At 32.1% G+C, this 15,208-nt stretch overlaps 1 protein-coding gene across 1 annotated transcript; it reads left to right on the top strand.

Annotated features, from left to right (window-relative positions):
- Positions 1 to 280: 280 nt before the first annotated feature.
- LOC132742455 (calcium-activated chloride channel regulator 1-like) lies at positions 281 to 14,902 on the top strand (the record flags this gene model as incomplete). The annotated part of the gene is made up of 7 exons (XM_060730889.1): positions 281 to 563; positions 901 to 1,021; positions 6,206 to 6,380; positions 6,795 to 6,933; positions 7,446 to 7,552; positions 7,804 to 8,028; positions 14,606 to 14,902. Coding segments are annotated over 7 exons (1,347 nt in total), but the record flags the coding sequence as incomplete, so codon positions are not given.
- Positions 14,903 to 15,208: the final 306 nt, after the last annotated feature.

The following is a 15,208-nucleotide window of genomic DNA, read 5'->3' as shown; positions in this document are numbered from 1 at the left end:
TAAGATAGAACACTGCTTTTTTATATATCTACCTTCTACCTATCTCAATGTTTTATTGTAATAAAATTATGATTAAGTTGTTGCTTGAGGTTTCCAGAGATGTTGCACGCACCTCTATATCTCATGAACAGAGAGTAAAATAGGAGTCTGCATTTTAAACTTCTGAATTATCTTTCGATAATATTGAGTGATCTCTTCCTTTCACGGGTTTTAATCGTCTAACTCTTATTTCATTGACTGTTTAATTTTGTTTATTTGTGTATGATTGTTATTTTTGAAGGTCGTTTTCACTAAAGCATCAGAACTTCTTTTTACTGCAACCAAAAACCAAGTGTACTTCGGAAAAATAAAAGTGGTCATACCTAAATCTTGGAGTACACAGACGCACTACAAACAGCTCCCTGCGCTGTCTTCACTGGAAACCTACATCAATATTGGCAACTGGAAAATAAAATCACCGCATGTAAGGTCAAAAACATTTCAATGTGGGGAGGAGGGTTTGGTAATGTATCTACAACCTTCATTCTTTCTGCAAACCGGCAGGACCAACTATGGAAATCATGGTACATTGTAGATATAGGATCTGCTCTCTTTACATTGACGTTTTATTGTTTACACATTCTTTGAGGTTTGGAATGACAAACGCCAAACTTAAATAAAAATGAAATAAAGATGATAATAGAAGAAAATAGAAATATAAAACATCTAATTATTTAATGTTACCTAATACAGAACAAATGTGGAAATGTAAATAGTCACGAGACACAGATCTGAAAGAAAAAATGCCAAGTTCTACCTTTTTACCTTTTCGAAAGGATGAATGTCGGTGTCTGCGTTTGCATTGTGGTAATGTGAAATTTCTTTGTTCACCCATTTAATTCAATTTACATCTATTTTCAGAAAATGTTATAGTTCATGAATGGGGCCATCTTCGCTGGGGTTTATTTGATGAATATCCTACACGTATTGGTAGATCGACAGACGTTTTTTATCAACACGAGGGTAAATGGAAACCTGTCGGGTAAATGTTTTATCTTTGCTTTGTTGAATAAATTTTAAATATTCATCATCTTACCATTAGGACGTTTTTGTCATTGTTACGTTATGAAAAAATATTTTTGTGATATATATACAAGTATGTAATTAAAATCAGGGCATACGTAGCTGTAGAGTATTAAATGACACAACTATAACATTAGATGGAAATTGTATGTAAATGCAAGTTATACAAAAAGTTACTCAAAATATTATAATGTAAAACATTATATTGATAAATAAAATCCACCAACCAATTCGAGATGACCCCGTTCTCTACCTTCCAGCTGTGTCTTATTATGTTATAGCATACACATCTTGGCGTGTTTCCTTTTGCCAAGGTTACATAAAAATGCATGCTAAGACAGCAAGTTTATAACAAAGTAAATGCATTGTTTGATGATAGATAAAAATATATTTCCACATTTGATCTCAGTAGGATATCAGCTTGAAACGTTATTTATAATTGAGTATTTATCGTCTTCGCAAACATGAATAAACATATTTAAAGCAGCAAGCCTCCAGATAAATGCTTATTTTCATGAACATTTTGAAATGTAATTAAAAGTTAAATGTTGTATAGTAACCTAAAGGAAGCATTTTACTCATTATCTATGACACTTACAACCCACGATTTATTACAAAAAAGGTCAAATATGCAAAAAAAATTCTTTTACTTCGTAACTAACGCAGTAGAAATACAGTTATACATAACAACAACAACAACAACAACAACAACAACAACAACAACATTTTATTTTGTAAATAAAGGCCTCCGGCCCAATATACACAGTATAATCAAAACAGATATACATGTTTAGCTGTGTCTACAATATACATTGTTATATCCTAATTCCTATTGATATTAATTAACAAAAAAAGCAATACATGTATTCTGTACTTTTCCTCATTTTTAGTTTTAATCAAATTACAAAAATTATGGAATGTATAATCATGGAGATACATAACGTTGTATTTGTTGGGAAAACCTATTACAAATAAAAAATACATGAAATTCATCTTCGATATACGAGTTGTTATAATTTTGCAAACTGTGTTGGCAAATTCTATCATATCTTGGTATACCCAAATTTCGTCCAGTTTCTATATATAATTTATGACTAGAACATCTAAATCTCGATAATGATCTTTTAACATAAAATGGCATATCAATAGATGTATACTTTTCAGGATTTAACATAGATTTGAAAAATTTATAGGTGTCACATCGGGGTGAATTCTGAATTTCTTCCATCCAATTTTGTGTTTTACAATCAATAATCCATAAATAGATTGATATCCCAAATTTACTAGTATTGACTTAGCCATACAAAGCCAAACCCATTAGTATACAATAATTTGTTTACTGAAGTAGCTCAGTTTTTCTTTCCAACATCATTTTGTCCAAATAACATCAAGTAACAATTTCTAGGATATCTATGTTCTGGCATACAAAGAAGTTTACACCAATATTTGATAATTTTTACATGATGATCAATACATAAAGGCATCCTTGCACATTCTCCCAGTGCAACATTATCATTAATAGAATAATTTACACCTAGAATTACATATATACAATATTGTATTTGAACTCGTTCAAGAATTTCGCAGATTGCACTTCCATAAATTTCGGCACCATACAGTCAAATAATTTAAAATAATCAGAATGTAAAATGTTTCCAAAATTTCTTTGATTTAATAGCATAAATAGATATCCTAGCTTGTGCAGCAAGTTTAGTTTTTGCCTTTGTCCAAGATAATTTAGGTGTAAATAAAAGACCCATATACATATATTTGTACATTTAGGTGACATTTACTGAACTGCCGTTGTATAACCATTTTTCATATGATCTGAGCCCTTTTCTGAATACAATGATTTTAGTTTTATTCTCATTTATAGACTGACCGGTATTATTACAAAATTCTGAAATTGAATTTAATTGAGACTGAAGTTCGATTGCAGTATCAGCGCAATTTGCAACATCATCAGCGAAAAGAATGCATATGATATCGGGAATATGATCCGTAATGAATATACCGCGATGTTCCTTATTACGCAGAAAGGGAGATTTATTTATTATAACTCATTTATATACAGGTCAAACATAATCGTACTTGTTACGTCCCCTTGTCTTATACCTATGTTACATTTAAAATATTCTGTAGTTTAGGTAGTACTTACTTGTACACATCAGCGCAGTTTTGAGTAAAGAACACGAAATAAATTCCCCCTAGCGCTACATCTGTTAATAGTATTGAATAAATTAAAATGTTTAAGTCCATCAAATGCCTTTTAAAAATCAACATAAAGAACATTAAATCGTCCGCCCGGTTTACTACCATACTTTGTAATATAAAAATATTATAAATTGTAGAGTAACCGGCTCGAAATTCGGCTTGAGATTCATCTATTTTATCAAATTTCTCAGCCCAAGTATATAACCTATCATGTATAATATTAGAAAATATCTTATACATAACATTGATTAAGGAAATTTCTCTATAATTAAAAGGGTCATCCTGAGGCCCAGACTTGTACATGGGTACTACACATGTACTATTATACTATCCCTCCAAATGTCTTACTAAATATCTTATTAAACAATAAGGTGCGATTTATGACGAAGTACTGTTATAGAATTCTGCTCCGATGCCATCACTTCCCTGTGATTTTCAACATTTCAACTTGATTATACTTTTGATGACTTCATCAGAGGAAATTTCAGAATTTAAATACAGATTTTCCTCATCAGTATTAACTCTAAAGTCACAATTACTTTCATATATATTAGGCTGGTTACTTTTAAATAATAACTCATGAAAATAATCAAACCAAGCTCCCGTATCTATCTATGAAGATTGTTCATTTATATTACTATTTCTAGATTTTAACAGATTCCAAAAGGCTTTTGGATTTGTTCGTAACATAATTAGTTGATCGCGCTTAGACTTTTGGTAAAGATACTTTTTTTATATAGCACGTTTTTTTAAAACGTTTTCTTAGTCTAATATGTTCTTGGTCCAGCGAGATCGTCGTAGAGCTGCGTATTTAAGCTGTAAGTTGTTTCACATTCTCGATCCCACCAAGGTTGATTGTTATTTACACTATTTCGAGCTACATATCTAACGCGCATATTTGCTGATGATTTTTTATAAATATCAATGGTATGATTAACTGCATTGTTAATACTTAGATCTTTTTCATTAAGTAAATTCTCTCGTATAGAATTTTACTCCGCGGTAAATAATTGTAAGAAATCCGACATATACCTACATGTATCATATACCTATCATTCCATCTATATTTGTCGACATATACTTCATTAAAGGTTTCATTTTTCTTATTATATCTAACAAATGGTTGCCCTCGCTCTAAAGTCAATCTTGCACAAATGTGACAATGTTTATATTTACACAAGGGCCTTGACCTGTTTCCTATTCTTCGCCTATAGCCTCACTTTCGATTCCTCCTTCGTTTCCTGACTGGTCGCCATCGCTAACAAATGTATCATGTGACCCTGTTTCCCGCCTAAAATTTCGATCACGTGGTCCTGTAACACGTTCGCCTCTCACTCATAATGAAAAATTAACCATTGATCGCTAATAACCTGTAAATTATTTCTTGAATCTTGAATCATTCCACTACTTCTCCTTAATTTTTTTTACAATTTATCTCATAATTGATTTTATTGAAATAATTTGGCTCATGATCATCTGGAGGCATACTGCTTTAATTTAGCCTGAGCAACATTTACATCCTACTATAAATGTTCTGGAAATCAAAGAATATTGACTCAGTAAACAGAATCCCATAGGAAAGTCCAAAAACGACAAAAATGAAATTGTTTCATGCTTTGTTTTATAGAGCCTGTTCATGAGCGGTATTGGAAGTATGTATTTTTGTTAATTGCTTGTCAATACCTACACCGGACACAATTTACACTAATGTCACAATTAAATAAAAACAAGCAAAAACGGAACCCCGAAAGAATGCTATATTAACTAAAATATTCCTTTGAATTTACAAAAAAAATAAAAAAAACAAAGCTAAAGAATCAAGTGACCATTACATCAGCATTGTAAGTGCTGTGCGGTTTTGAATTGAAAGAAAAACAGCAAACAATGACTCACAGTTTTTTTATCATTATCTGATTTATCTATTAAAACGCAAAAAGAAGACATGAGCAAATAAGTATGAAATTGGAAATTTTAGAGAAGGCAAAATATCTTTAAAAATCTTTTTGTTTCTGATGCATTAATGAACATTATTTACTTAGAGTTTGGATTTGTTATAAAGGAGATTACCCTGTGCTATGTTAAATTATATATATATATATAATATGTTGTTTTTTACGCATATTTGTACTGACGCTCCGTTATTAATAAAAAGCGATGATGCATTTGCCGTCAATAATTTGTTTTTAAATAAATTTGTTTGTGTTTTTCATTTCAGGATACTTTTGATACACACCACATACTTATTTTCTTCTCCGAGTCTTTTTATTGTAACAAAAATTTCTTTAAATAAACAAAATTGAAAATCGCATTTGTTATTAAGTTAGCAATAACAGCAAAGTGTTGAGACATGATTGATGAAATAAAATTGTTAACTACGTATTTTCATGAAGGTGTTGAGCATTAAAGAGTTTGAAGGTTTCTGCATTTCCTATTTTTCATGTAATAATTATTATATGTACTTATTATAAACTACAACTCCAGATTTGCCAAAATACATTACAACAACTTAAATATCAGTAAAACAAAACATGGATAAGAAAGAATTAGCCGGTATGGACATTCGTTGTCAGAAAAAAATCGAATCATAATAAAACCATTACAATAATAATCCTTCTCAATGGGCATCAGTGACTGAGTTGATTGATTTAAATTTAAACAACTTGCCCTTCTCTTACAAGAATCCCGACTTTATCACACGGGAAACTTATCCAACTTGCTAACGGAGGTTCATGAGCCGCAAACAACTGACAAATGGGCGCCTGTAACTCAACCAATAAGCCGAAAAAATCATTTGAATTTCACTGTCAGTGTAACGTAAAATCTATAAAAAAATTCGATGATTTTCGTAATCCACATTCTTTACATTGTCGGGCGTTTCATGAAATAATAAATACATAAATTTTCTTTTATAACAATTGTATGATTTCAGGTGTTCGCATAAAGTGCGAGGTCGGATTGGAAGAAATACTAACTGCAACACAGAACACAAGAAATGGTGTGACGCTGATAATTCAATGAAAAAGATGGAAAATACTTGCTATTTTTGTCCTTACACGGATCAAGATGTGAAGATAAGTTTGATGGGATATCAATACATTGACCAGGTACGGAACATACGCTTGTCAAAAATTTCATACAAATTCTTCATATGTCTTCTTTGCGTTTGAAAAGTAATCAATTTTGTCTTTTATAATTTCAATATAGGACTGGGCATTTTCAACACATGGAATGTGTCTAGTTAATAATCTTATTGACCATTTCCATTAGTTCAATTACTAAATGATATACTAGTTATTGATATCGATTGGGCAAGATTATTAATGTATATCTGGAGAATTTTGTTTATAATATAAACTATTATGTTTGGCACTGTCCAAAGTTGTGAGCTTTGTTTAATAATCAGTTAAAAAAATTAATTTATCAGAATATACAAATTAAATAGTTAGTGTCTAACGGCATAATTATAAGACTAATGAATTGTGTTGATATCTATAAAAAGTTGTTGATATTTTTTTAAGATGTCTATGTTTTGCGATAAAGACGATGAAACTGTGCCAGAAGACGAGCGTCACAATAGAGTAGCACCAAACGCTCAGAACAAATTGTGTGATGGGAAAAGTGCTTGGGAAGTAATGAGGGAACACGAAGACTTTAAAAGTAAGTAATGACGGCGCCATACAATGTCTTCAAGGCGCATATATTATGGCACTTAATATACAGTAAATGATTATAAATTATACACGAGCATCATCGCGCTGCTTCTTTTGCATATAACCTTTTATTTTAATGTATAAATTTTAAAATTCAAATACACTTTTTTAACATTATTTTGAGACATTGACCAAGAACATAACTTCAAATTAAGAATTCATCACTTGTAAAATGATGATGTTTAGATGTTTCATGATATGAATGTGACTTACTTGTAAATAATTCCCGTTTCAAAGTGGTAGCGTACACAATTTCTACCTTGTTTCGATGGAATCCGCTTGCCATGAACTCAAGTTCTTACATGTAATGTTTAGATATATTGCACATTGTCAAAAGACTTGAAAGTTGTAGCATAAACATCTTATCTAAAATTGCCACAACTTATGACTACTCACCACTTCGTCAAATTATTTATTTTAGAACAAATTAACGGACACATGTTTTCGATATTTTTTCAGTGTCAAGTGAGGAAACACTAATTGAACCAAACACAACACCAGATTTTGAATTTATTCAAGAAAACAACATTTATATGGTTTTTGTGTTAGATGTCTCTGGAAGCATGGTAAAGATTTTTTTTATTTAATTATCATGGAAGTTAAGAGAATAATATCAAATCTTCAAATACTTGTAAACGGAGTTCATTGACACTTGCGTTTGAAAATGACAACCTAGCTACCTTTACTATTAATTGATTTTTCAAAGTTAATTACAATAAAGAAAAATGTGTAACAAATTATTGTTTTATTAAATTTACGTGATACCCTTTTAAATCTAAACATAATTGGATAAATGTGCAGGTATATACAATTTTAGATAAGCACAATTGGAATTCTAGCTCAAGCTGGGGAATATGTTATACAAGAAAAAATTCCTTTTGGAAGTAGCCTGGCAATTGTTACATTCAATGATGATTCAAACAGAAGATTGGATATGAAACAAGTGAACTCACAAGAGGACAAAGACGAAATTGTAAAGGCTCTTCCTTTACTTACTGGTGGGGGTACTTGCATTGGATGTGGTATTGAAGCAGCAATACAAGTAAGCATGATCACATGGACAAGTTGAGTTTATATATATATATATATATATATATATATATAAAGAATTTTATTTTCAAATACTTAATCGTCACGAGCCAAAATATGGTATGGTTTTTCTGTTTTCAGGTTTTGATTAGTTGATTACAATGAGCAATGACAAGAGCACCTCTAGGCGGAGCATTAGATGCCCAAAAATGTTGTTTTTTAGGGATTAAGCATTTGTAAGACATGGCAATGAAATAAAGTATTACCTCCTTCAAAAAGAAATCCTCCTTTGTAGCTGAAGCCTTCATAAATATACAGTTGCTGTTTCCAAGCACCACCTGTCCATCAAGTTGTTATCTTGTTATTAAATTGTTATGACGGATGGACGAAAAGACGCCATGGGTATAACATAAAATAAGTATTTTTTTTTGGGGGGGGGGGGCATATAATTAATATAAAAATGAACTCAATATAAGTGTTCATCATATGAAGTTTGACAGATGTAAAACTGTTAACAATATTTAAGTCATTTGGAAACCACAATTTTTAGAATGAAGATCATTGTGACCCTGACCTTTGACCTTATGACCCTAAACCAATAGGGATCATGTATTGGACTTCCCTGTTTATCATATAAAATACTGACCATGACCTTGTGACCATAAAATCAATAGAGGTCTTCTACCTGATATGGACAATCATCTTATGAAGGTTGAATATAATTGGCTAAATGGAACTTAAGTTATGCACCGTGAACTGTTTTCAGTCTTAAGGTAATAATGACCTTGACCTTTGACCATGTAACCCAAAAATCAATAGGGATTTTTACCTAATATGGACAATCATTCTATGAAGTTTGAACACTGTGGGCCAAACGGAACTTAAATTATGTTTTGGAACTGGTTTCAGTTAAAAAGTAATAGTAACCCTGACCTTTGACCTTGTTACACCAAAATCAATAGGATATTCTACTCAATATGGAAATCATCCTATGAATTTAAAATATTGTAGGCCTAATGGACCTTAATTTATGCTCTAGAAACTGTTTCCAGTTTTTATGTTTAAGTGACCTTAACCTTCGACTGTTTGACCCCAAAATTAATAGTTTTTTTTACCCAATATGGACAACCATTCAATGAAGTTTGAACACTGTAGGCCGAATGGAACTTAAGTTATGTTCCGAAAACTGTTTTCAGTTTTATAGTAATAGTGACCTTTGACCTTGTGCCACCAAAATCAATAAGGATCGTCTACCTAATATGGACAATCATCCTATGAAGTTTGAATATTGTTTGCCAAATGGAACTAAAGTTACGCTCCGGAAACCAAGTTTATTCCGGACGGACGGATGCCAGCGGGTATTATATGATATGCCCGAAATTCTTTCGGTAATATAAACAAAATGTTTTGAGATGAAATCACGAATCTCAGACCTTTGTCCTGTAATGCTATCGGTAGCTGCCACCACCCTTTGTTCTGATGACGTACATGTCGGTTATACTCGTGTTATACATTTTTTGACGTAAACGAAGTTTATGTGAAGTGATTTCACATTTTCTATGATATTTAAGTAAATGTACACGATTTTTAAATAACATCATCGATTTTAATTACAAAAAGATGTAATCAATTATTTGAGTCAATCCTACCGCAATAATTGTATTAAAAATAAGATAATAAAATCGGTCTTATTTGTCTTTGTATTGGCGCAAAAAAATGTTATCTTGCTGTGAACGATTAATTAACAAGAACCACCACTGGAAGGGTGGGGGGGGGGGTGGCAACGCTCGATTTTTTCTAAAAACAAACAAGGTAATGTTTGAACAAATCTTAACGTTTCTGTTTTATAAATTTAATCAATCCGTCTTGTCAAATTAGTTTTGTCAAAGTATGAATCCTTTCGATATATATCCGAAGGTGCATACAGAAGAAAAAAAGAAAACGATTCAATAACAGCAAAGTTACAGCCAGTTACAGCCAAAAAAATGAAAATTTATTTGACCTTATAAGTCAAGGTCATTTATGAGTGAAAGTCAAGTTCTGTCTAGTAATTTTTAAGGACTTCCCTTGAAAATTATAATGTCCAAGTTTGAAGACGATATATTAAAAAAATAAGAAAGTTACAGGCAATAATAGCAAATAAATGAAAATTTCAATAATTTGCTCTTCAAAGTCAATGTCATTTACGAGTGAAGGTCAAGGTCTGTCTTGTTTTTTTAAGAAATATCCTTTAAGATTATTATGTTCAAGCTTGAAGACAATCCATTCTAAAATAACAAAGTGACAGCTAATAATAGCCAAAAGAAGAAAAAATTCAATAATTTGACCTTCAAAGTCAAGGTCATTTATGAGTAAAGTTCAAGGTTAGTGTAGGCCACTGAAAACTCTTGTCCCAAAGGTTGTTGTAACCAAGTATGAAGACAATATACCAAGAACTAAAAAAAGTAATGATCCAGGTACACTTTTGCGGATGGCAACGCCGCCAGGACTTTAACAATACCTCTCCTTTTTTTTAAAAAAAGTCGAGCTAAAAATTGATCTTCGTTATCAAAAGGCTGACCTTCTGTTTCCTTATTCACGACATATAATTACGTTGTTCTCAAATTTAAAGTTCAACATACTTTAGGGGGCCAATCAGACTTGCAATTCATTTATTTTCCAATGCAAGTTATTTTGTATTTCATGCTTTTCGGTGGCTATATAATAAAAAGAAAATTTGTTTAGTTTAATGTAAGCCCGAAATATATTTCATCTTGTGAACACCAAAAGTTCATATTTCACTCGTGGCTGCGCCACTCGTGAAATATACCTTTTGGTGCTCACTCGGTGAAATATATTCCGATCTCACAATGAACTAAACAAATATCCTCTATTTTTTAAAAAATAAGAAATTATTTGCCCTTCTCCATCCCACTATTTTGCATAATGATTTTGATATATCATAAATTTATTCTGATACGTCAGTTGAATTTGAGAAAATCATCCAAACCAAATCATTAAATGTCATATCTTTTGTAATGTTTTTTTTCATTAACATTTTCAACGTTCTGTTCTTTATATGGGCGTGAAAAATCAAGAAGTCGATGTTCTTGAAGGTGAAATTCATACTCTGTGTTGACAGTGCGCAGCGTCACTTTTAAACAAGTAAATCGTATAAATCTATGTACTATGTTAGTTATGTGTTAGTTCGTGTTATCTTAGATATATTTACTTTTGTAAGTACTGTTTACATTTTCCAGGCATTTAGTCACCTTATTGGTTGAATATTTACACTGCAAAAGGGTCACGGTCCTCGAGATTGTCATCATTTTTGTAGATTAATAGCGAATCAATCGATGTCTGTGTCGTTCAAACATATAAAAAGGAACAATAAATAGATCACCATCATTGAAATTTTAAATTATCAAATTCATTCAAGGTTTGTACAACAATGCAAATCAAATCACGATAAAAATGTATAATAACGATATACATGTACATGTAACGAACTATCAATATGTTACCTAGGGATATATGTACGTCACTTCAAGTTTGAAGTCGCACTTGCATAACAAAAAGAAACCGTAGTCTTTTTGTAAAACGGGACTTGTAAGGGTTTCTAAAACAAAAGTCGATAATTGTATGCGCCCATAATGAAGACAAAAATCCAATTACTTGTTGATTAATTGTCTTTTTTGTATTATGACCATGCTATGCTATTGAAGGAACTTTAAGGTAGGAATAACATTCTTAAAGTGGCAGTATGACAATCAAATAGTTGTGTATTACTCTCTAATTCATTTGTCAAAATGTATTACTAATTACCCCGCCTATTACCCTTATCTAAGCATGCCACGCTCTGTATCAAATTAGTTAATAAACGATAGTCCAGCATTAAAAACGTGTTAATTCTCTATAAAAACATTACAATTTGGCGACGAGGATAACTGGACGAAGATAATTTCGGGAATTTTATCCATAAGATATTAATGTTTCCATCAAAATACTGGATTTAATTTATAAGTATTAAAATGGCTGCATTAATTGGACATTCATCTGGATTTGATGTCAATTCAGAATCATGGACGTGCTATCAAAAACGTTTAGAGCAGTACTTTTTAGTAAATGAAATAGATGATGAGAAAAATGTTCCAGTATTATTAACATTGTTTGGAGAAAAAACATATATGTAACTACGAAATTTAACTTCACCTGACAAACCTTCAACACAATCATATGACGATCTTTGTGAAATATTGAAAACACATCTTAACCCAAAGCAATTGATACCTCAAACGGGTTGGATCGGTGATAAAAATGCTGAAATACTATCGGTATTTATCGTATCGGAGCTAAATCGGGCGTAACGCAGATTAATCGGTGTTTGATAGCTAGTCATCAGTGGTTAAACACTTTCCGTCAGATATGGCCGTTGATTCATATTTGGTTATCTTTGTCCGATCGACGATATCGGTGATTAAGAGCTTGCATATCTCTTGTTATAGTTGCTGTCGGTTATTTGTAAAATATTTTCACCGATCGAGAATTTTAAACATGTTAAAAAACCCCAATCGGTAATTTTTCACCGATGAAACTTATCTTTAACCAATAGCAGTTGATAGGTGGAAAACAGGTGACCAATAATAATGGCTTGCATATCTCTTGTTATAGTTGCTGTCGGTTATTTGTAAAATATTTTCACCGATCGAGAATTTTAAACATGTTAAAAAACCCCAATCGGTAATTTTTCACCGATGAAACTTATCTTTAACCAATAGCAGTTGATAGGTGGAAAACAGGTGACCAATAAGTGATATCGGTGTTAAATACCTTGTCATCGGTTCACTCCATAATTTGGCTAATATAACAACCGATCAATCACCGATGGCTCTGTGTAACTGGGGTGTTAGGGCCCAGTTACAAAGACGGTCGGTCCCCAGTCGGTCATTTAATTTTAAATTTACTCGCTGTTATGATCGGTTGTCATGCGTGATTTTATTTCTGGTTTTCTGTGTAAACGGCCATCGGTGACAGAAAGCAAACTCAAATGGGAATTGGTCGATGTTTAAATGCTGAAATACTTTTTTTTTTCGTTTGTAAATCTGAGCTAAATCGTGCGTAACGCAAATTAATCGGTGTTTGAAAGTTAGTCATCAGTGGTTAAACACTTTCAGTCAGATATGGCCGGTGATTCATATTTGGTTATCTTTGTCCGATCGGCGATATCGGTGATTAAGAGCTTGCATATCTCGCGATATAGGTTGCCGTCGGTTATTTTTAAAATATTTTCACCGATCGAGAATTTTAAAAGTGTTTAAAAATCCCGATCGGTAATTTTTCACCGATGAAACTTATCTTTCCCCAATAGCAGTTGATAGGTGGAAAACAGGTGATGAATAGGTGATATCGGTGTTAAATACGTTGTCATCGGTTCACTCTATAATTTAGCTAAAAAAAACTACCGATCAATCACCGACGGCTCTGTGTAACTGGGGTGTTACATTACTATGTTGTAAAATACCACCGAACGAACTCGTGTGAACTGTAATTAAAAGTCCAAGGTGAATTAAGAACAATAGGTCGATAGTTTGATCTGTTTTTTCTCGAATATCTCATGTTGTTAAATTATTCTACCAGTTGTCTTTATCTTGTTATAGTATTAATTAAATGATAATTGACTAAAATGTTAAGAAGGGAGAACTGTTGTGTATAACTCTGTTATTCATTGGTCAAAATGTATTACTAATAAGCCCCGCCTGCTAACCTTATCTAAGCATGCCACGTTCTGTATCAAATCAGTTTCAGCATTAAAGACGTTTTACTTCTCTATCGAAAACATAACAAAATGCTGAAAGGTGAGTAATTAGGTGAAAGCGGAAATAGGTGTACATTTTGACATTATAATTAAATTTAATTTTATAACGTCAATTCATCGATATTCTTAGTGTTATCTACAAAAGCATTTAATCAACTTATGGGCAACAAGCCTATAAAAACAATTAAAGCCATGTTTGTTTACAATGTATAATTTAACATAATATGAAATTAGGTAAAGCCTATGAACGGGGAAGTCTGTTGTTTTATTTTACATTTTCCGTTTTAAAAGTGTCATTCTGTATTTTATACGCTGCTTCTGTGTGTTCTGGTTTTCTGTCTTATTATGGTTCCTATCCAAGATCGTTGCCTATAATTCCACGGCTTTTTTCCTATAATTCCACGGCTTTTATCGTTATCTTTTATGCCGAAAAATTGCGATTTGTCAATTGTCGGATTTCTCCACCGTTTATCATTGCGTTACGACGCCTAACAAGAAATGACACTGTAAATTTCGCTTATATGTATAGAATATAGAATTCTATATATTATTTTGTTTTTCTGATGTTTTTTTATTTCGTTTTTAATATACACGTGTAGTCTTTAGTCGGGTAAGCCAAAGACCGAGGCCGCTATGCAGCCTCGGACTTTGACTTCCCCGTATAAATAACATATGACCGATGTCCTTATATTGTATTTATCCATTTTCAGGACCTTTGTACATATACAAAGTGATCCATTGTACGTGCATTATGTTGAAGGTATACTTGCCATTTCTTATATTGTCTTATCTATAGGTACTAACAGAAGAACTAGGGTCTGCTGAGAATGGACAAATTGTTCTAATAACAGATGGCATGGACAATAGTGGTAACCTTAGTATGTCTAGATCGAACGCAATAGCTTCAAAAGTAAAAATTAACACAATAGCGGTATCTCAGCAAGCTATCCCACTACTTTCTGATATCGCAGAAGAAACGGGAGGAAAGCCTTACACCTATTTAGAAATAGAAACAATCAGCTTTGCCGCTGTTTTTAATGAAGCGATATCGGGAGGTACCTCTATAACAACACTGGCAAGTCAACCTGCAATGGTAGGTAATTTTCTCTGTCTGTCTTAATAGGCCTTTAAATGATTTAGATCCATTGCTTACCTATTATATTTTATTCTAACGTATAACACTATCGGATTTTTTTCTATATTAACAAAGAAGGCCCGAAGCGTGCATTATTCTACAACAATGCACTCGCCGTTCTTAATATCTTCCTGAGTATTTTCACATTGAGGGCGCTATTTTGTTTAAATAAAAATCAATTTTTTGTCGAATTTTGTTCTTTAATGCAGTCGTTAACGCTGTAAAGACGTTTAATGTGCTGTTTACGTGACGTCACAATGTAGC

This window comes from Ruditapes philippinarum, unplaced genomic scaffold (assembly GCF_026571515.1).
Source record: "Ruditapes philippinarum isolate M1 unplaced genomic scaffold, ASM2657151v2 ctg18407_1_1_1_1, whole genome shotgun sequence".
Classification (NCBI taxonomy): Eukaryota; Metazoa; Mollusca; class Bivalvia; order Venerida; family Veneridae; genus Ruditapes; species Ruditapes philippinarum.
Note: the sequence above shows the minus strand (reverse complement) of the source record. Positions and strands in the feature narration are given on the sequence as shown.